The following is a 23,156-nucleotide window of genomic DNA, read 5'->3' as shown; positions in this document are numbered from 1 at the left end:
TCACAGGTAGAAACAAATCCATCCATCACTATAACCAGAGAATCCAGAAATAAACCTACACAAATATGATTTTTGGCACGAATGCAAAACAATACAATGGAGGAAACACAGCCTTTTCAACAAATGGTATGGGAGCAATTGGACAATCATAGGCAAATGAATGATGAATGAATGAACATCATGACGCTCTATCTCAGTGGCACTTATAAAAAAATTAACTCAAAATGGATCATCAACTTAAGCATAAATTTAAAACTATAAAAGTATTAGAAAAAAACATAAAGGAAAATCTTTGGGATCTACAGCTAGGCAAAGAGATCTTAGACACAACACAAAGTGTTATCCATAAAAGGAAAGTTCCATAAACTGGACTTAATCAAATTTAAAACTTTTTTCTGTGATAGGTACTTTTAAAGAGGATGAAAAGAAAAAGCTACAGAATGGGGAAAATATTTGCAAACCACATATTTGACAGAAGAGTAATATATGAAAATATATAAAGAACTCTCAAAATTCAACTATAAAATTATAGATAATACAATTAGGTCATGGGCAAAAGACATGAACAGACATTTCACCAAAGATATGCAAATGGAAAATGTACATAGGAAAAGATGTTCAACATCTATAGCTATTAGGGAGATGAAAATTAAAGGAACAGTGAGCTATTACTACATACCAGTTAGAATGGCTAAAACTAAAAATAGTGGGAACAGTGAATGCTGGTGAGGATGCAGAGAAATTGGATCACTGGTACGTTGTTGATGGGACTATAAAATGGTATAGCCATTCTAGAAACAGCTTGGCAGTTTCTTACAAAATGAAATATACAAATATCATGCTACCCAGCAGTTGTACTCATTGACATTTATCCCAGAGAAATGAAAATTGGTATGCACAAAAAACCTGTACATGATTGTTCATAGCAGCTTTTCTTATGATAGTCTAAAACTGGAACGGTGCAGATATCTTTAAATAGGCAAATGGTTAAACAAATTATGGTACATTTACACCATGCTCAGCAATAAGAAGAAGAAACTAATGTATACAACAACCTGTGGGAATCTCCAGAGAATTAAGCTGATAGAAACAAAAACAATCCCAAAAGCTTATATATATACTGTATATCTCCACTTACATAACATTCTAGCTTTCCCTTTATAATTTTTACATTTTTGTATCTGTTTTACAAAACACCCTCTATGAACAATTAAAAACAGATCATTCCAGTTTTATACAACTCTTTCAAAGAATAGAAAAAGAAATAATAAGTCTTCAACGCATGTTATGGGATTAGTACAACCTTGGCATCCAAACCAGACAAAGGAATGAAGGTAAATTACAGGCCAATATTACTCAAGACATACTGCAAAAATCCAAAATCCAAAAATCCAAATAAATATTAGCAAACCGAATCTAGCGACATATAAATAAAAAAAATAAATATATCATGACCAAGTGGAGTATATTACAGGAATGCATGATAAAATATGCTAATATAATTTTCTCATTAAAAAATAAAAGTAGGGGCATCTGGGTGGCTCAGTCAGTTGAGTGTTGGACTCTTGATTTCAGCTCAGGTCACGATCCCAGAGTCATGGAATCAAGCCACATGTCAGGCTCCATGCTCAGCATGGAGCTTGGGATGCTCTCTCTCTCTCTCTCTCTCTCTCTCTCTCTCTCTCCCCCCCTCCCCCTCTCTCCCTTAAAAAACACAAAGAAGTAAATAAAATAAAAATAAAAGTAGAAAGGCATTTGATCATCTCAGTAGATGCAGAAAAACAATACAATTAAAGCATTCTTTTATGATGAAAAACTTGGGAAACCTGAAATAGAAGGAAATGTCACTAACATAAAAGAATCTGAATAAAATAACATCAAAACCAAATCCTTAGAGTGAATATCACACTTACTGGTAAAATGTTAAAAAACATTATCTTCAAAATAAGAAACATAACAAGATATATACTGTTAGTTGAAAACAGGAAATAAGAAAGGAGGGGGAATAATATAAAAACAGTCTTACCTTTCCAGCTAAGCAAACTAAAATGCACAGTCTCCCTACTCCTGTTTAAAACAACACAATAAAGGGGCACCTGGGTTGCTCAATTGGTTAAGCCATAAAGCATTTGACTCAGCTCAGGTCATGACTTCATGGTTTGCATTGGGCTCTGTGCTGATAGTGTGGAGCCTGCTTGGGATTCTTTGTCTCCCTCTCTTTCCGCCTCTCCCTGCTCTCTCTCTATCTCTCTTTCAAAATAAACAAACATTTAAAAAAAGAAAAAGGTGGGGCGCCTGGGTGGCGCAGTCGGTTAAGCGTCCAACTTCAGCTCAGGTCACGATCTTGCGGTCCGTGAGTTCGAGCCCCGCGTCAGGCTCAGGGCTGATGGCTCAGAGCCTGGAGCCTGTTTCTGATTCTGTGTCTCCCTCTCTCTCTGCCCCTCCCCCGTTCATGCTCTGTCTCTCTCTGTCCCAAAAATAAATAAACGTTGAAAAAAAAAAAAAGAAAAGAGAAAAATATCATTTAGTAAATAATGTTTTCCTATACTGAAAATTTATTTTATCTACTACATTATTAGTATGTAATAAAAGAGTTTAGCAGGTTGTCAGATACAACATCAATACAAAAACCTTTTCATTTCTATCCATAAACAATTACAGATTTAAAAAATACAACTTAGGGGCACCTGGGTGGCTCAGTTGGTTGGGCATCCAACTTTGGCTCAGGTCATGATCTCGAGGTCCGTGAGTTTGAGCCCATGTCGGGCTCTGTGCTGACAGCTCGGAACCTGGAGCCTGCTTTGGATTCTGTGTCTTCCTCTCTCTCTGCCCCTCCCCTGCTTGCACTTTGTGTGTGTGTGCGTCTCTCTCTCTCAAAAATAAATAAACATTAAAAAAGTACAACTTATAATTTACTTATAATAACAAACATGTATAAACATATAGGAGTTATGAATAATTTTTATAAATAATGTACACTATTCTTATGTATGTAATCGTAAAACTTCGTTTAGATACATCAATAAAGATGTCAAGTAAAGGGACAGACTTACCATGTTCCTGAATAAGAAGTCTCATTATTGTAAGGATTTCAAAAATCCCCATGTTGATCATGTTCATAGTTTTTAAACTTTACACTATCCCCTAAAGACACTATGGAAGAAATTAACTTTTTTTTTTTTTTTTAACAAGTAAGGAGGATTATATTGTCTTTCTAGCTGCTTCATCTAAATCCTAAAATAGTTTGCGCTTCACTCAAGTCTAATAATGAGAAGGGGAAAATAGAAGAATACAAGTTCTATATTGGTTTAGAGGCAATATCAAAGTCTGATTATAATAATATTTAAAAATCGGAGATAACTTTCAGAAGATTATGGTCATCAGGAAATTAATACTGAAAACCATAATAAACCACCAGATAAGGCTTTGCACTTTTCACATTACTGCCAAATCCACCTTTTCTTTTAATTCATCAAGATCCTCTTAAAAATCTATTTATTTAATAAATATTTATTGAATTTTGACTATATTGTTTTAGGAGATGGAGATACAGAAACGAGTAAGGCAGTGTATTCCTTGAATTCATAGAAATTAAATTCTAATGGGGGGACTGAATTAATTAACTAACAACATAGTATTAAATGATAACTTTTGTAAAGAAAAGAAAGCAGGGTAATGTAATAGAGAATAAATAGGGGAAAGAGATGTTTTTTAAACTAAGCAATCAAAAGAAATGCCTCTAGGAGGTGCCATTTGAGTGGAAATCTGATAACAGTAAGGACACCATCCTACGGAGAGTTGAAGAGTTGTAGGCAAGGGAACAGCTAATGCAAATACCCTTCAGTGGGTGGAACTTTCTCACCAAGGCAGAGAGTGATAAGAGGTGAGACCTGCAATGTGGCAAGATGATTATCCCGTAGAGTAGTGGTTCTCAAAGTCTGGTGCATTTGGATAAGGGCCCACCAGACACTTTAAGGGGTCAGCAAAGGCAAAACCGTTTTCATAATAATACCAAGATGTCATTTCCCTTTCCTCTTTTCTCTTTTGTTGACATTAGTGTTAATAGCTCAAAAGCAAGGGTAGGTAAGACTACTGTAACCTCAGCACAGATCAAGGCACCAAACTATACTAATAGTTATTATAGATATGCTGTTTGGTTTTTTTTCTGCCTAACATATGGAAATTTATTTATTATTTTTTTAATGTTTATTTTTTTGAGAGAGAGAGACGGAGTGCGAGCAGGGGAGGGGCAGAGAGAGACAGAGACACAGAATTCAAAGCAGGTTCCAGGCTCCGAGCTGACAGCAGGGCTTGAACTCAGGAACTGTGAAATCATGACCTGAGCCACCAGTGCCCCTCACATAAGGAAATTTATTAAGTGAACACTTACCAGCAAAGGAGGCAAAACTGTTGGATGAAGTCCAACTCTGTCCTCCACTCAGACCTCCGTATTTTCATCCTTTTTTTTTTTTTTTTTTTTCTTTTGGTCTTTCCTGAGCTTCTATCCTAAGCCCTCAACCCTCTCCATTTTTCACCATGCTTTTCAAATGTTCCAATTTGGGAATTTCTTTCTCTTCATCTGAGTACACCATTTCAGAAACCTTTCAACTTGGACCAGGGGAATTTGAAATGTGTATCTCAAATTAGTTTAAAATTACACTCAAGTTTCCATCAGCCGCATCACACACATCCTGAGTGACAGTTATATAGCAATAAGTAACACCAAGAAAATTGACACCAGAAACTTGATCTGACTTCCTCCATTTTCTCATGATAAAATCCCAACCTCTTGTGTCATTGTTGTCACTCCTGCTAATTTCATGCTTATGTTTCAATCTACCCTTAAAGCTTTCTAAATTTTTGCCAAGGATTCTTACTAACTTTCACATTCACATCTTCAGAATGATTGTGTTTTTTTTCCAGACATATCTGCAGTTTTGTACTTTGTTTCATTGTCTCAACTTCTGTTTCTCTGGCGAACACCTTAAACACTCTTGCTTTTTATTTCACAGGAATGTTGTGGGTGCCAGCTGTAAATGGGCTTGGCTTCTTTCTTACTGTTTATTTTACACCCTTAGTTATCAGGGTCATTTAATCACTATCTAGATCTCTGAGAGTTTAAAAGTCTAATAAGGATGTTTGTTTGAGACCTGAGCGAAAAGAATCTTGGCTCTGAAATTAAAAAAACAAACAAACAAAACTTTGAAGTCAAAACTGATCTTTTATTCTGGTAGCAAAACTATAAAAGTTCTCTGAAGTTTTTTTGTTTTTGGTTTTGTTTTTTGGGGGGAGGGTTGTTTTTTGTTTTTGTTTTTTGCTTTGGTTTTTAGAGAGAGGGCACTCAAGCAGGGGAGAGGGGCTGAGAGAGAAGAGAGAATCATAAGTAGGATCCAAGCTCAGCATGGGTCCCAACATGGGGCTTGATTCCACGACCCTGCCATCGTGACCTGAGCCGAAATCAAGAGTCGGACACTCAACTGACTGAGCCACCCAGGCGCCCCACTTCTTTCCAGTTTTAAAAGAAAAATGATATGTGGGGTGCCTGGGTGGCTCAGTCGGTTAAGCGTCTGACTTCGGCTCAGGTCATGATCTCACGGTCTGTGGGTTCAAGCCCCGCGTCGGGCTCTGTGCTGACAGCTTGGAGCCTGGAGCCTGCTTCAGATTCTGTGTCTCCCTCTCTTTGCCCCTCCCCTGCTCACGTTCTGCCTCTCTCTCGCTCTCAAAAATAAATAAACATTAACAACAACAACAAAAAAGAAAAATGATATGTGTGCAACATGGTTCCATTTAATAAATTTGATATGTTGTGTCACTGGGCAACTAATTTTTACATTCTTTAAGGATTAAGAAGACACTTTTCCCCCTTGATCTTCTAGTTATCACTTTAAATCCAATCCTATTTCCTCAGACATTTGGTCATCCTTCAAATAATTTTGCCAAATCTTAAACATTTGACAAATTAATTTTTCCTCATATATAACATGAAAAGAAAGATCTACCACTCTACATTTCATAACTTCTGTTTCGTTCTTTCACACATATCCTTTGGGTCCACTTTAAATATACTGCAGACAATAAGGAAGTATATCTAAATAAATGTAGTTTAAACTTTTGTTCCTCCGGTAGATTTCCATAAATTTGTTTTAGGGATAATTTCTAAGTCATGTTCAGCTCTACCATAGTGTCTTGGATACAACTGGAATTTCTTCCCACTGCCATTCTTTTCTCATATAGTAAAGTTGGCATATGCTTAACATTTTCAATTAATTTCATTTAAGTACAATTAAAAAAATTTTTTTTTATTTTTAGAGAGAGAGAAGGTGCATGAGCAGGGGAGAGGGACAGAGGGGGAGAGAGGGAGACAGAGAGGGAGATGGAGTGGGGAGAGAGAGAGGGAGACAGAGAAAATCTTAACAGACTCTATGCTCACTGCAGAGCCTGACATCGGGCTCAATCCCACAATCCTGGGATCGTGACCCGAGCAGAAATCCAGAGTCAGACGCTCAACTGAGTGAGCCCCCTAGGCAGCCCAGTTAAATACAGTTTTAACTGAAGTTAGAGGAGAAATACCTACTGTGCACAAAAGTGGCACAAAGGTAGGAACAATCAATTCTGCCACTTGGAGAAGGCATAGAGGAACAACAATAACAGCTATTGAGTACTGAGTGTGTGACAAGACTTCCTAATACCATTTTAATTAACCCACACGTCTCCACACTGGAATCTGCAAAGTTTCCAACAGTAGCTGAATTTTTACTTATTATTGCTCCTGTGAGTGTTTCTAAAAGTTGCTGGTCACGTCTTGCATATTGTCCAATAAGCCTGCTTGTGCTGGGTGCTGCTACAGGCCCACGGTGCATGAGGGTTCTGCCCTCTAGCAGGTGCAATTTGCTAGTATACAGAAGTCCCTCTCTGGGTGCTTCCACAGCTCCAGCAGGCCCTGACACAACCATGCAGGATCCTTAAGGTGCCAGAACAGGGTGTCAGTCTTTGACCAAGTGGGGAATAGCATCCCTCTCCTTTCGGTGATGCAGTCTATTAGAGGGCCACTAAGCAATGATATCTGTGACTTAATATTCTACTAAGCGCTTTGCCACACTGTTTCACTTTTTCATTCCAGGCCTTTTTCTCCCCTGAAATAAAACATGCATTCTGGGCCAGACCAGAAACGGATTTGAGTAATATGGCGACTAAGCTCTACATTTCAAAGCTTGGCAGTGTCCCTGGGAATGAATTCCCTTCAACATGGCTCTTCAACACCAGGTAAGTGGATATTGTTTGGGCAAACCCCATGAATCATCTGGCCTATCTATCCACGTCCAAACTCCAACAAGGGTCGCAGCTTGGGCTTATTCGCTAGAAGAGAAATTAAATTTATTTTAGGAATGAGAAAAGCAAAGATCAGCAAATGTGGGTAATCTGCCCAAGTTCAGATGCATAGCACATAACCAAAACAAGATTCAAAATCCAGCTGCAAGTTTTGTGGGTTTTTTGTTTGACAATATCAAGCTACTTCCTGGAACTCAGAGAAGCTCTTCTTCACCTCAGATATACCATTCTGTTCTTGCAATGCTTTTCCTGCCTTTCCAACTACCTGCTAAGGAGGCACCAATAAATGAAACTGGCAGTCTCTGTTCATGAGGAGTTTACACTTCAGGGATTTGAGCACTCTCTTCTTTCCTTCTTTCCCAAGCTACTATTTTAACCTATATAACAATGAGGAAGTAATCCCTCAGCCACCCGAGGGGAGAAAAAACGAGTCATATTTGACTTCTCTATAGAAAAATACAGTTCCTTTTTCAGGATTAAAACATCAGCCCCATTAACCCCTCTTTGGAAGCCTAGATAATGGACCGTGCCTTTTTTTCTTCGGTCGTGTTTGAGGTAAGGGAAGACAAATCAAGCTGTTTGCAGACACAGAGGGCTTTATTGTAGCTGAGATACACTACTGCTGTCTCCAACACTTACCTCCCTTAGTACACAAACACAGCCCCCAGGACAGAGATGCAAATCCAGGGGTCATGAGGAAATTTAACAGATTTCTAACTACCCCTGGCAGGAATATAACAACCTATTCCAGTCCTTCCTGAGCACAGAGGAATACGGCACAAAATGGGCTTGGGGAGGCGGAAGAGGAATACGGTACAAAATGGGCTTGGGGAGGCAGAAGAGGAAGACATTACTCAAGGATTAAACAGTTTCTCTTAGAATGGGGAAGGGGGAAGAGTCCATGGAAGGAGAGACAAACTGGTCAGCCTGAAGCATCCCAGGCACTGGTGCTAGATTTGGATATGCAGCCCTAGTCTATAATAGTGATTCAGGTTATCAGTAGGGTCACTCTACCATGTAATCTAGATGAGATTGTTTTGAATCTCATACTTGTAGAAAGTCCAAAATTCCTCCCGAATATTTCATGAAATCCTGAAGTCTTGAGCTGTGATCATCTTTGACTTCAGACTCCTGAAGGTTCAGACTCCTGCAGGTGCAGATCATCTAACCATCCTGTTTCTGTTCTTATCCCAGCACTCTGGCCACAGACCCAAGCACCTTTCCGTAATTCCCACAAACTGGGCAAGCTGTCTATGGCACAGACTTGACTGAAGGTTTGGGAAGAGTTTAACCAGTTGCATCGGTTGTATTCTAGTAGAATACAGTTATCACAAAAGCAGACATTTGTTCAGTCATGCAATAGCTCCAGTGCTGAAAACAGCTGAGAGAACCCTCAGTGAATATTCGTTGTATGGACAGAATAAGGCATCTTTTCCTCAAAGAAAATGCAAGCAACCTCTATTTTATACACCTTTGTTATTCTTTTTAAGTGTTTATTTGAGAGAGGGAGAGAGAGATAGAGGGGGGGAGAGAGAATGAGTGGGGGAGGGGCAAAGAGAGAGGAAGACAGAGGATCCAAAGCAGGCTCCCCGCTGTCAGTGGAGAGCCCAAAGCAGGGCTCAAACTCACCAACCGTGAGATCATGACCTCAGCTTAACTGACTTGAGCCACCCAGGCTCCCCTATACATCTTTGGTCTGAAAAGTCTTCAGCCCCATCGCACTAGGCTTTCTCACTAGCCATTTCTTTCTATGTTGCTTCCAGCCTCTTGCCATCTTCTGGTTCCTCTTTCCCTCTTTTCTTTCCATGGTTCCTCCTCACTCTCCACCTCCTGGATTGGCCCTGGGAACTTCAAATTTCCCTCATATTATGCAAAGCAATTTATATTTCTCTATGCTTAACTCAGAAGGTCTGTATATCCAAAACTATCCGAGTACTCAGCAAAACCTCCTAGCCTTTTAGTTACTGGAATCCTCCGACATTCCATTACCCCTTGTGAATAGGACCAGGAAGTATTTGTTGTGCAGGAAAAAAAAAATTGGAGAAGGCAGGAATCATTAAAAATTATATACTTACACCTTAAATTTTTAATTTTATGTCAAAGCATATTCATTTTCATTTATTCACCACTTGGGTAATGTTAGGCCAAGGAATTTTCTTTGAGCAGAGTCCCCTGCATGGAGCTCTGAATCAGCTTTCTTAAGTAAACCAAACCCCTAGAGTATTTTCTACTATTTTTGGTGTTTGCCGTCTGAAGACAATTGACAAAGTGTCTAAGGGAAGACTCTTTTTATATTTTTTATGTTATTCCTCAGTGTTTTATAGCAGTCTTGACACAGCAATTTTTTTTTAGTTTCAGTTTATCTGAGGAGTCCATTTAGTCATCAGTTAAAAGAAAGTCTTCACTGTAGCCATTTTTCCTCAATAAATCCAGGTCAGAATTTCTAACTTTGTGCTTAGTAAAAAAAAAAAAGACCAAAAAAATTCACATTTTAGTTCCCTTAGTTGGTAAAATTCTTTTTGAAAAACTCAATTTTTCCATCTCCTTGAGAGAGAAAACAAGGCAGAGAAAGCCTCAGGCTGCTGTGGGGCACAGAGATGCAGGGCTCCTCCAGGCTCGAAAGGAGAAGGGGAGCTTATTAGGAAGTGTGCAAGGAGACCCAAAGTATTGCTAGAAATGAAAGAGTGGCCCATGCAAGCAGCTTGTTCACTCACCCCTTCACATGTGGAGTAATTTGCCTTCCTCCTCTGAGAGGTTTTGTTGAGGAGTGTGTCTTTAAATCGGCCATCTCAGGTGTTTTATTATTTGCTTTTGACCCTTGAAACTCTCCCAGCAAACCTGCCTCCCTTTAGTTATGATCTACATGCTATTATTAGTTTTAGGATCCAGGAAGGGCAATTATCTTGGGTCTTCACATTTGGAAGTCCTTTCCTGGTTACATGCCATAATCAGAGGATTCCCAGAACTGCATGTACCTTCTGGCTTCATATCTGAATTAAAAGCACCAGGCAGTTATCTATCTCATCCACACCCCTGGCCTGGCTTAATTTCACGTTTACCATTTCCAGACCAAATTAAATGAAAGCAGAAAGTCTACGCTTTCTGCTACTGCAGGAAGTAGCAGTCGCAACAAATTAACAGTTAGAAAACCACTGTTGAGTCCAAGCTTGACTACCAAATGTGCAACATATAAAATCGTTACCTGTAGCAAGGGTTAATCACCCTTGTGGTGGCCATGTGCCTCTCTGCAGCCTGGTGTTCCATTCTTCCTGACATCCACTAGGCCTCCAGGGAATACCCACTCCTGACCTCTTTGAGTCATGCACCATCACCTACCCCACCCCACAAAATAATCGAAGCTGAGTTCTGTGAAGTCAGAGTATCACCCCTCCAGGAGACACCAAGATTGAACTTGTCCTGTTCCACATCAACCATCTCACCAACATGAGCCTTTGGTGTCTTATCTTCTCCAGCATTTTTTTCATCCCCATACTGATATGCCATGATCAACAAATGCCTCAATATCTTCGATCTCTTCATGGGCTCTTCTCTACCATCTCCTGGCTATCCTGGGATTAGGTGGGGTGATATCTTAGGGATGGGGTGCACACAAGTGCAAAGTCCTTAGTAATATCTTGTATTTTACGCTATAACGTAGATTAAAACAAATATTCATTTTATTATTCTTTTTTTTATTTTTTTAAGTTTATTTATTTATTTAGATAGAGCAAGTGGGGGAGGGGCAGAGAGAAAGGGAGAGAGAGAATTCCAAGCAGGCTCCACACTGTGAGCGCGTAGCCCGATGCAGGGCTTGATCTCACGAACTATGAGATCATGGCCTGAGCCCAAACTAGGAGTCAGACGCTCAACCAACTGAGCCATCCAGGTGCCCCAATTTTATCATTCTTTTAATTTGTATATATTCATTACAGATATGCCTTTACATGCACTGTCTACTTCATAATTTAACTTGAAAAAAAAAACCGACCCCTGTTCCTTTGAGGCAGACACCATCCAGCCATGGTACCCTTCATCCCTCTTTGTCAGCCACTGTCAAGTGCTGAAGTCCTGGTTGTTCTCCCTCATTTATTGTTCCATGAATAGATCCTCCCATAACCCTACCCTCTTCTGGTTACCACTCTATTTCTTCCCTCTGCCTCTGGTAAGGGAAGCATAACTATTGGTTGTTTTCAATAACTGAGTAGATTTCTAGAACCAGCCTAACCTTTGGGTTCCAGTCTCCTATAAAATGATGAAAATCATGACTACTGAACCATTCAGTTTTTTCTAATCCCTTCTATTGAGGTTTGGTTCATTGAGTACCCAAAATGCATTTCTTATTTTACCTGGGATGAACAGTGGAACTAGCTAGGCTAACTCAAGGGAACCAGAGTGTTACCCCAGGCAATCCCTGTCCTGTCCAAGGAGGTCTGAAGACATTCTTCTCATAATCACTCACAGGATCTCTCTCAAGCCATGTCCGGAAGAAGTCTATGCTCCCTATAGGCCTGTGCAATGGGGGATTAACTCCCAGTGCTAAGGTATCATCAGCTCGACTAGAGGACCACTCCATTTACCTAAAGTTACCTACACTTCAGATTTTATAAAAAAAAAATTTTGGGGGGGGGGGGAAGCTCACCACTACTTTGAATTTGTCAGCAATTCATATATTATATTTGGTGACTTTTAAACTGTAAATAGTGTTACTTCTGGTGAAAAGTTACAGTAGTGCTAGTTAACACTTATTTTTCCAAACTTGAAGTTTTTTTTCCCCAGCTTTATTGAGGTATAGTTAACAAATAAGAAGTATATGTATTTAAAGTTTACAACGTGGTGTTTTGATATATCATTGTGAAGTCATCACCACAATCAAGCTCGTTAACATACCCATCACCACACGTAATAATCATTTTCTTTCTTTGTGTGTGGGCATGTGTGTGTGTGTGTGTGTGTGTGTGTGTCTGTGTGTGTGTGTGTGTGTGTGTGTGTGTGTGTGTGTATGGTGAGAACACTTAAAAGATTTATCTTCTTAGCACACTTCAAGTATACAATACTATATTGTTAACTGTAGTTACATTGCTGTACATTAGATCTTCAAGACTTGTTCATGTTGGATAACTGGGACTTTGTGTTTCCCGACCAAGAGCTCCTCATTTCCCCCTCCCCTTGGTCCCTGGAAAACATCATCCTATCTCTGCTTCTATGAGCTTGACTATTTTAGATTACACATATAAGTGAGTTCATGTATTTGTCTTTCCGTGTCTGGCTTATTTCACTCAGCATGACATCCTCTAAGTTCATCTGTACTATTGCAAATGACAGGATTTCCTTCTTTCCTATGTCTGAATAATATTCCATTGTGTGGAATATACACACACATATACATATACATTTATACATTTATTTATATATAAATGTATAATGTAATAATATATGTATATGTGTGTATACATACATATATGTGTGTATACATATGTATATATATATGTGTGTGTGTGTGTATACCTATGTATATATACACACATATATACACGTGTGTGTGTGTGTGTGTGTGTGTGTGTGTGTGTGTGTTATCACATTTTCTTTATCCATTCATGCATCGATGGACATTTAGGTCATTTCCATATCTTAGCTATTGTGACTAATGTTGCAATGAACATGGTAGTGCAACTATCTCTTTGAGATGCTGATTTCATTTCCTTTGGATGTATACCCAGAGCTGGGATTGCTGGACCATCAAGTATTTCTACTTTTAATTTTTTGAGGAAGCTCTATACCAATTCTCATGACTGTACCAATTTCCATTCCCATCAACAGTTTACAAGCATTCCCTTTTTCTCCACATTCTCACCAACACTTGTTACCTTTTGACTTTTTGGTGATAGCCATTTATAAAGATGTGACGTGGAATCTCAATGTGATTTTGATTTGCATCTCCCTGATTAGTAATGTTGGGAACCTTATAACTGTTAGCCATTTTTTAAAATAAATTTATTTATTTTGAGAGAGAGAAAGCATGAGTGGGGGAGGGGCAGAGAGAGAGGGAGAGAGTGAATTCCCATCAGGTTCTACACTGTCAGTGCAAAGCCCAATGTGGGGCTCAAACCCTCAAACCGTGAGATCATGACCTGAGTCAAAGTCAGACGCTTAACCGACTGAGCCACCCAGGTGCCCCTGGTAGCCATTTTTATGCCTTTTTTAAAGAACTCTATATTCAGATTGTTTGCCTACACTTTTTAGATGTGATTTAATGTTTTTAATCCATTTATCCTGTCATAGAGAAAAACTGCCAACTGTAGACAAGGAGATACGGAGTCAGGGCTGAATAATGAATACAGTAAATTCCCTTCATTGGGCTAGCACTTCTGGGGGAGATTGAGGACCAATCCTTTGGCTCCCTCTGCTTTGCAGAGTCCACTGAGAGCATCTTGTTTCAGTTTACTCAAAGGCAGCCTTCTGTGGATGAATGGCAGCCTGATCTCTTTCTAATCTGGCTTTTTTATTTTATTTTATTTTATTTTATTTTATTTTATTTTATTTTATTTTATTATTTTATATTTATTGCTATTGAGTTTTAGGAGTTCTTTATGTATTTTGGATAGCAACCTCTTATCAGACAATATGGTTTGCAAGCATTTTCTCCCATTCTATAAGTTGCCTCTTCCCTCTGTTGTTTCCTTACCTATGCAAAAGCATTTTAGTTTGATACAATCCCACTTATGTATTTTTGCTTTTGTTGCCTGTGCTTCTGGTGTCACATCCAAACAATCATTATCTAGACCAATTCAAAGATTTTTTTCCCCCTATGTTTTCTTCTAGTAGGTTTACAATTTCAGGTCTTACATTTAAGTCTTTAATCCACTTTGAGTTTATTTTTGGAGATGACGTGAGGTAAGGTTCCCATTTCATTCTTTATGGGTAGGAATCCAGTTTCCCAACACCACTTACTGAAGACACATCCTTTCCCCATTGTATGTTCTTGGCACCCTCGTCAATGATCAATTGATGGCAGTTGCATGAATTTATTTCTCGGTTGTCTATTGGGTTCCATTGGTCTATAAAGATAGTTTCATGCCAGTACCACACTGTTTTGATTACTATAGCTTTGTAATATATTTTTAATTCAGGAAGTATGATGTCTCCAACTTTGTTCTTTCTCAAGATTGCTTTAGCTATTTACTCTTATGTTGTTTCATACGAATTTTAGGATTGCTTTTCTATTTCTTTAAAGAATGCCATTGAGATTTTGATAGGGATTACATTGAATCTGTAGATAATTTGGGTAGTATGGACATTTTAACAATATTAATTCTTTCAATTCATGAACATGGGATGTCTTTCCATTTATGTGTGTCTCTGTAATTTCCTTCATCAATGTTTTATAATTTCAGTGTACAAATTGTTCACCTCTTTGTTTATGTTTATTCCTAAGTATTTCATTATTTTAGTTGCTATTATGAATGGGGTTGTTTCTTAATTTTCTTTTCAGGTAATTTCTTATTTGTGTATAAAAATGCAACTTATTTTTGTATGTTGATTTTGTATTCTGCAACTTTACTGAGTTAATTTCTTGGTTCTGATGTTTGGTTTGTTTGTTTATTTTTTTTAGTCTTTCGGGTTTTCTAGAAATATGATCAGGTCATCTACAAAGATCATTTTGCTTCCTCCTTTCTGATTTGGATGTTGTGCATTAATACTGTATATATATATTGATCTTTATCCCCTGGTTCCTGACACAGATCTCCAAAATACTTTGAATTTCCTGGGTGATAAGAGTGGCTTTTGTTCTAATGAAACAATTCTTTGTGGGCTCCTGAACAGCTTCAGGATAGGGGCTGATACCAAACAGACCAAGCAAAACCATGATTAGAAGCTTGGAACTTTTTTTCCCAATCCCCATCTTCTGGGAAGGGGAGAGGGACTGGAAATTGAGTTAATGAACTTGCAATGAAACCTCCATAAAAATCCCCAAAGTATAGGGTTAGGAGAGTGTCTGTGTTGGTAAACACATCTACATGTGAATTAGGTGGTGCAACCCAACTCCGTGGGGACAGAAGCTCTTGCACTGAGGACACTTTCAGACCTCTCCTGTGTATCCCTTCATCTGGCTGTTCATCTGTATCCTTTGCCATATTCTTTATTATATAATAAATCAGTAAATGTAAGTGTTCCCCTGGGTACTGTGAGTCATTCTAGCAAATTATCAAACCGAAGGAAAGGGTTATGAGAACCCCAATTTATAGCTAGTTGGCCAGGATTACAGGTGACAACATGGGACTTATGATTGGTATATGAAGTTGGGGCAGCAGTCTTGTGGGGTTGAGCTTTTAACCTGTGGAATCTGATGCTCTCTCCAGATAGACAGTGCCAGAATTGAGTTAAATTATAGGGCACCTATCTGATATCAGAGAATTGCTTGATGTACGGAAAACTCACAGATCTGGTGTCAGTGAAGTGAAGTATGGGAGTACTGTGCAAGTAAAGGAGAAATACAAGGGAGTTTTTCTTTTACAGATGCCTTTTCTTTCCTTTTCTTGCCTAATTGCTTTTTGTAGGACTTCCATTGCTCTTCTGAAAAAAAGTGGCAAGAGTGGGCATTCTTGCCCTGTATCTTCAAGGGAAAGCTTTCAGGTTTTCCCTATTGAATAGGTTAGCTGTGGGATTTTCATAGATGGCCTTTATTGTGTTGAGGTAGGCTTCCTTTTCCCTGTTTTATTGAGAATTTTAGTCGTGAATCAGTGTACTTTGTCAAATGCTTTTCCTACATCTATTGAGATGATCATATTTTTTTCCTTTCAGTTGGTAATGTGGTATATCACATTGATTTGAATATATTGAACTATCCTTGCATCTCAGAGATAAATTCCATTTGATCATGGGGTATGATCCTTTTATGATATTGAACTCAGTTTGCTTATTTTATTGAGGATTTTTCACCTCTGTTCATCAGGAATATTGGCCAATAATTTTCTTTTTTGATCTCTTTACCTGGTTTTGGTATCAGGATGATGCTAAACTCATAAAATGAGTTTGGAAGTGTTCCCTCATTTTCTGTTTTTTGAAGGAGTTTAAAAAGGATTGGTATTAATTCTTCTTTGAATACTTGGTGGAATTTACCCATGAAGATACCTGGTCCTGGACTTCTTTGTTGGGTTTTTCAATTGCTGATTCAATCTCTTTATTTGTTATTTCTTTCAGGCTTTTAATTTTTTTCTTCATTCAGTTTTGGAAAGTTGTATGTTTCTATAAATGTATGCAATTCTTCTAGGTTACCCAACTTGTTCATGTATAATTGTGTATAATTGTCCCTTTTGATCTTTGTTATTTCTGAGATATCCTTTGTAATGCCCACTCTTTCACTTCTTATTTTATTTATATGGGTCTTTTCTCTTGTTTCCTTAGCTAAGAGGGTTTGTCAATTTTATCTTTTCAAAAAACCAATTATTGGTTTTATTGATTTTTTTAACTTCCTATTTGACTTATTTCTCCTCTAATCTTTAATACTTTGTTCTGTCTGCAAAATTTGGTTCAGTTTGTTCTTCTCTTCTAGTTTCTTGATGTATAGAATGAGACTGTTGATTTGAGATCTTTTTTAATGTAGATATTCATTGCTACAAATTTCCCCTTTAACAACGCTTCTGCCTCATCCCTAAAGTTTTGGTATAGGTTTCATTTTTGTTTGTTTCAAAATACTTTTTAAGTTCTTTTATCATTTCCACTTTTACCCAAGAGTTATTTAAAAATGTGTTGTTTCATTTCCACATATTCATTAATTTTCTGTTATTTGTTTATTTATTTATTTATTTATTTATTTATTTATTTATGAATTCATGTATGTATGCATTTATTTTGCTGTTATTGATGTCTAGTTTTATTCCTCTGTGGTCAGAAAAAATTCTTGGAATAGTTTTAATCTTCTTAAAATTGGTTAGACTTATTTTGTGATGTAACATGTGATATATCCTGAAAAATGAACCCTGTGCACTTTAGAAGCATATGGATTTTTCTGCTATTGGATGCAAAGTTCTGTGTATGTCTGTTAAATCCACTTGTTCTGTAGTATTGTTCAAATCAGCTGCTTTTTAAATTGATTTTTTTTGTCTGGACATTTTATCCATTATTGTAAGTGGAGTGTTGAAGTCCCCAACTGTTTCTGTATTGTTGTCAATTTGGCAGTTGTTGTCAATTTCTTCCTTCAGATGTATTGGTATTTGCTTTATATATGTAAGTGCTCTCATGTTGGTGCATATATATTTATAATTGTTATATTTTCCTGTTGAATTGATCCTTGTATGTTATATGATGTCCTTCTGTGTATATTTTGTTTGATGTAAGCATAGCCGCCTTCTTTCTCTTGGTTACCATTGGCATGGGATATCTTTTCCCATTTCTTCACGTTCAGCCTGTGTCCTTAAATCTAAAGCACATCTCTTGTACATAGTGTGTTAATAGGTGTTTTGGGTTTTGTTTTGTTTTTTTATCTGTTTAGCCAGCCACTGTATGCTTTTGATTGGTGAGTTTAGTGCATTTACACTTAAAGTAATTACTGATATGAGAGGATTTGCTATTGCCATTTTGTTCTGTTTTCTGTTGTTTTGCTCCTGTTTTGCACCTCTCTTCCTCTCTTTTTTTCTTCTTTGCTAGTTGATGCTTTTTTTGGTAGTGATTTGCTTTTATTTTTCCCTCTCTTTCTTGATTTATTTTCATTTTATTTGGATACAAAAACTTTATACTTTTATTCTCCTCTGCCTACATTTTGTGTTCTTATAGTCAGAGTGCTTCTTTTTATGTCATGTATTCATTAAAAACAGGTAATTCTGGGGGCGCCTGGGCGGCTCAGTTGGTTAAGCGTCTAACTTCAGCTCAGGTCATGATCTTGTGATTTGTGGGTTTGTTACCCGAGTAGGACTCTGTGCTGACAGCTCAGAGCCTGGAGCCTGCTTCAGATTATGCGTCTCCCTCTTTTTCTGTCCCTCCCCTCCCATGCTCTGTCTCTCTCTCTCTCAAAAATAAGTAAACATTTAAAAAAAATTTTAAAGCAGGTAATTCTGTCAGCTGAGGTCAGTGTTGGTGAAGACTGTAAGCACCCTTGGCACCAAAACTGCAGGTGTATGTGGCAGCGGCAGGATCTGCCGCAGTCCTTGATGGCAAGGGCTGCTAGCCTCCTCCTGCTCTCCTTCTACCCCACAGGGGAAGTCCTGGCCGACAAGATCCCTTTTGGTCTGGGCTCCAGGCACTGAGGCACTGGAGCAGGGTGGTGCAGTGTCTCCAGTCCAAGAAGGGTGCACCAGCGTCTCCTTCTCAAAGAAAGCACATCAGCACGTACCCGAGGCAACTCTGTCAGCTGGAGTCAGTGTTGGCAAAGACTATAGAGATCCTCAGTGGCAAAAACTGCAGGGGTAAGGGTCCTCTTGCCCTCCTTGCCCCACAGCGGGAGGTCATGGCCAATGGGGATCCCTGTTGGTGTGGCGCAGTGCCAGACCGAGGGATGGAATGACACACATAAAATGCTTATGTTTTCCTGTGGGGCCATCTTGGTTTTTGTGCTCCACTGGGTCGCTGCATCTTCTTCATTGTACTCCAAAGCCCTCCCAGAGCTATTTTCATCAGTGGGCAGTTGTTAATTTGTTGTTTTCCAGGAAGGATGAAAGCTGGGGCCCCTAGCCCTCCATCTTGTTGATGTCACTCACTTTAAGTTTAAAACAGAAATTTTACCTGAAGTGGTCATCAAGCCAATGATGTAAATAATGACATTATTTGGTTAATCATACTATATCTCTATTTCCAAATCTCTATTTAGATCCAGGTCCTCTTCCCCCAAATCCTGGCTATTCCCACACCTACACAGGCTCCTAAAATCAACATGTCCAAAAACAGAAGTCATGATCTTCTTCATTAACCCTGCTGCTCTTCCAGAATTCTAGAGTTTAGTAAACAGCTTTCCCATCTACCCAACTGAGCATCTCAGGGGTCACCCTTGACTTCTCCCACTCTCTAATGCCCCAAATCCAATAAAATGTCAAGTCTCATCTATTTTATCTCTTAGATACCTCTTGAACCCACATATCCACTGGCACTGCCCTCATCTGGGTCTCCTTTACCTCTCATTCGGACCACAGAAATACCCTCCTAATTTGATACGTGTCCCCACTCTCTCTAAGTCATTCGTTCCACGGCAGCTTAAGTAGTCTTTACAAAATTCGTCTGATCATGTTCCTTTCTTGACCATTAGTGTGAAGTTCCAAATCCTAATGGCATATAGGAAACCCCATGGCCTACCCCTGTCTACTCCATTGTCAACCTTTATTGCCACTAGATGCCTAGCTCTCTCCACTCCAACCATGCTGTGTCTCTTTCAGTTCCACAAACATTCATGTCACTTCCCACCCCTGGGCCTTTACAAAAGCTGTTCCCCTGCCTCCCACACTCCTCTTCTCTTTCCATTCAGCTAACTTCAGTTCATCCTTCTGGGAAGCTCAAAGACACTTTCTCAGGGAAGCTTCCTCAACTTTCTAGAATAGGTTATATTAATCTGCCATGTGCCACACAGCACTCTACTTTTTTCCATGGTTGAGTTTATTCATAATTTTTTTTTTATTTTTCAATTTTTTTTATTTTAGTGAGAGAGCCCATGAGCCTGGCAGAGGGGCAGAGGGAGAGAGAGAATCCTAAGTGGGCTCCACACTCAATTCAAAGCCCCATGTGAGGCTCAATCCCATGACCTTGGGATCATGATGTGAGCTGAAATCAAGAGTCAGACATCACAATTATTTATTTAATGTGTGTCTTCGTCACCAGAATGCATGTTCCATGAGGACACTAATATATTCACACCACTTATAGCTGTATACCTAGTGCTTTGCTAATGCCTAGCACCCCGTCAAGTCTCAACAAATAGTTGCTGACTGGGTGATTGAAACAGTTCTTCTAGCTGAGGATTCAGTTCCAGTGTGCAGCTATAACCTAAACACCACATAGTCCACTATATCTGTGCTTTCCTTAAGCCCTTTGACCTTTATTTTTCATTTTACAAATCTTTTTATGTATATACTATATTTCCCTCTTCCCCTTTTTCCTCTTCCCAGTGATGTGTCACAAATTGATGTATTTTTATTGGGTGAGGCCCAGGTAATCTCCCTGTTTATAACTCTGGCCTTTCTGTGAGCAAACACACAAAGTGAACTTTGGTTTATCTCCTACCATAATGTAGCTGCTAATTGCTGGCAGGCAGGCTGTGTCCCATGGGCCACGTGACCAGTGGGGCATGATCAGAAAGGAGCGTGGGGAAGAGTGGACTGAGGGACCCAGCTAGAGGCTGTTTAGCCAGAGTTCCTGCCTCCCTCAAAGTGCAGAGTAAAACAAGCAAGCACAAGGAGTATGGTTCTGAGGTAAGCAAGGTCATGAAGATGACACTGCTGGGCTTAGTTTTGTGGTCACTGCTCCTCCATCCAGGGCTGATGTTCTGGACCTCCCAGATCAGTCAGAACTGCAACAATGGCAGCTATGAGATCAGCGTCCTGATGATGAACAACTCGGCCTTCCCAGAGACCTTGGATACCTTGAAAGAAGCGGTGAATGAGGGAGTGCAAATAGTGAGACAGCGTCTGCTCAATGCTGGTAAGAATATGGTCACAGGATCCACCTCCTCCCTGTTACCCCTCTGGGGTCAAAGGGTCGCTTGCATTCTTTGCCTAATCACCCACTCTCCTCTACGGGCTTGTCAGACAACCCCTTTCCATTTCAAGGCAGTAGGTCCTCAGAGAGAAAGATTTAAGTCCTACTGCGTTATGCTCCGTCATAATTCACCCTGCTCTTGGAATGACCCCAGTCCAGAGAATGCCAGATGTTCACAGCAGTGAAATGCCCCAGTGCAACTGGATTGATGGCTCCGTTTCAGGGAGGCATCATGTTCCTTTCTGTAACTCTTTAGAGGCAATATTTGATCTGGACCTGAGAGTTCACAGGGTTACCGGTCAAGAATATGAATTAAGAGAGTTAAATTCAGACAGATGCTGCATCTATTTCTGGGATTTTTAATCCATCTGTTCACTCTTGACATCTCGGCTGGCTATTACATAAGACATAGTCCAGGAAATTTGCAACCAAATTCAGTGTTATGGTTCTTCATTGTATCTATTAATTATTAAAATAAACTTTATAACATTAGATAAAATATGTAGAGTAAAGAGACAAAATCACCCCTGATCATTTTCAGCCACCCGGATATCTCCAGTGTCTTTCATATGCTCAGTTTCTTGTTTTTAAGAACATGATTAGGATCACTATGGCGTAGAAACAATTTTCTAGGGGTGCTTGGATGGCTCAGGTGGTTAAGCTTCTAACTCCTGGTTTCAGCTCAGATCATGATCTCACAGTTCATGCCCACATCAGGCTCCATGCTGGGAGCCTGCTTGAGATTCTCTCTCTCCCTCTCTCTTGGCCCCTCCCCCACTCATGCTCTCTAAATAAATAAATAAACTTAAAAAAAAAAGATAAACCAAAACTAAAAAAATTATTAAAAAAAAAAAGAAACAATTTTCTATCCCAATTTTACTTCACATTATTCTGCAAATGACTTTCCTATAACTGCATAATCTTTATGCGATGTGAGTGGATATGTAATATTCTTTGGAGTAGATATCCTCCCAAATCATCCAGTTATTCCCTACTGTTTGATTTCCCATTGTTTTTAATTTCTCGTGGTTATTTAAAATTACTACAATAAGCATTTTCAAATGTATAGTTTTTTCCATTCTTTAAGACTAGATTGCCGAAAGTATAATTACTGAGTCAAGGACTATTTCATACGTCTTAATGTTTACTTATGGTTCTAAAGAGGGTATGTCTTGATTTTCTCCATGTAAAATTCTGTGCTAATAAGCTCTTTTCTAGTGCCCAAGCTGCGCCGGTTCATTAGGCTCATGCTCTCCTCCCCATGTGGCCAACACAAGGTATATATATGTTTGGTACCTCTGCCAAAGGCTGCACAACTGTGTATGGACGTTATTTAAGCCTCATGCTGTACCTTTCTGTTCCTAGACTGATGTGTGTGTTCCAAGAATTTGTCACAAATAAAATTCATATGACCATGAAAAATACAGTAAAATTCTTTGGTCATATAGCAAGAGGTATCATGTATCACATATCTGTGATACCTTTTTGCTGTGCAGTATACATTTCTTCAATCTTGTCTGAGACCAGTTCAGATGTAACTAGCTAGATCTGATCTAGAGCTGTAATGGAACTAGAAGGATTTAATAAAATCCCCTTATTTACCAAGACTGTGGCATCATGGAAAGAAAATTTGATTTGAATTCTGGGGACCTGTATTGGAGTCCTGGCCCCAGACCTTTCTCTTTTTGTGACCCTGGGTGAGCTTTTTCCCTTAGTCTCTCTGAGCCTTGGCTTCCTTGTTTATTGAGTACCCATCATATCCTGGGTAAGATATATAGCGTCCTTCGTCACCACAGCTCTGTAAGATTGGCATTATTGGCACGGTTTCACAGTGGAAGCTTCATAACTTTGCTGAAGTCATACAGGCTGTCTATTTGATATGAAATTCCAACCCCTATCTGTCTGGTTCCAGCTGTCTGGACGCTGTATAATCTTTACCCACCATGAACTAACTTTCTCATTAAAATGAGCCAGTGAAACACGATGGTGAGAAGCAGATATTTGGAACCAGACAGCTCTTTGTTCATATTCCAGCTTTGTGTCCAACCATTTATCATCAGTGGCCTGGAGCAAATTACTTAAGTTTTCTGAGCCTCAATCCCCTTAGCTATAAAATCACAATAGATAGTAGTTACCTCGTGTGGATATGGTAT

At 39.0% G+C, this 23,156-nt stretch overlaps 1 protein-coding gene across 16 annotated transcripts in view; it reads left to right on the top strand.

The window, feature by feature from the left end:
• The window catches only part of GUCY2C (guanylate cyclase 2C), a 140,937-nt gene that overhangs the window by 50,831 nt on the left and 66,950 nt on the right, over positions 1–23,156 (top strand). For 12 of the 16 annotated variants that reach the window (XM_045061416.1, XM_045061421.1, XM_045061419.1 and 9 more), the window contains 3 exons: positions 7,121–7,263; positions 18,520–18,728; positions 20,782–20,946. In XM_045061416.1, the coding sequence (XP_044917351.1) occupies positions 7,184–7,263; positions 18,520–18,728; positions 20,782–20,946 (454 nt within the window). In that variant the 5' untranslated portion in view covers positions 7,121–7,183. Of the gene's footprint in view, positions 1–7,120; positions 7,264–18,519; positions 18,729–20,714; positions 20,947–23,156 lie in introns of those variants that run through there. The other 4 variants (XM_045061424.1, XM_045061423.1, XM_045061425.1 and 1 more) reach the window with 3 other exon arrangements.

This window comes from Felis catus, chromosome B4, assembly GCF_018350175.1.
Source record: "Felis catus isolate Fca126 chromosome B4, F.catus_Fca126_mat1.0, whole genome shotgun sequence".
NCBI classification, from domain to species: Eukaryota; Metazoa; Chordata; class Mammalia; order Carnivora; family Felidae; genus Felis; species Felis catus.
Note: the sequence above shows the minus strand (reverse complement) of the source record. Positions and strands in the feature narration are given on the sequence as shown.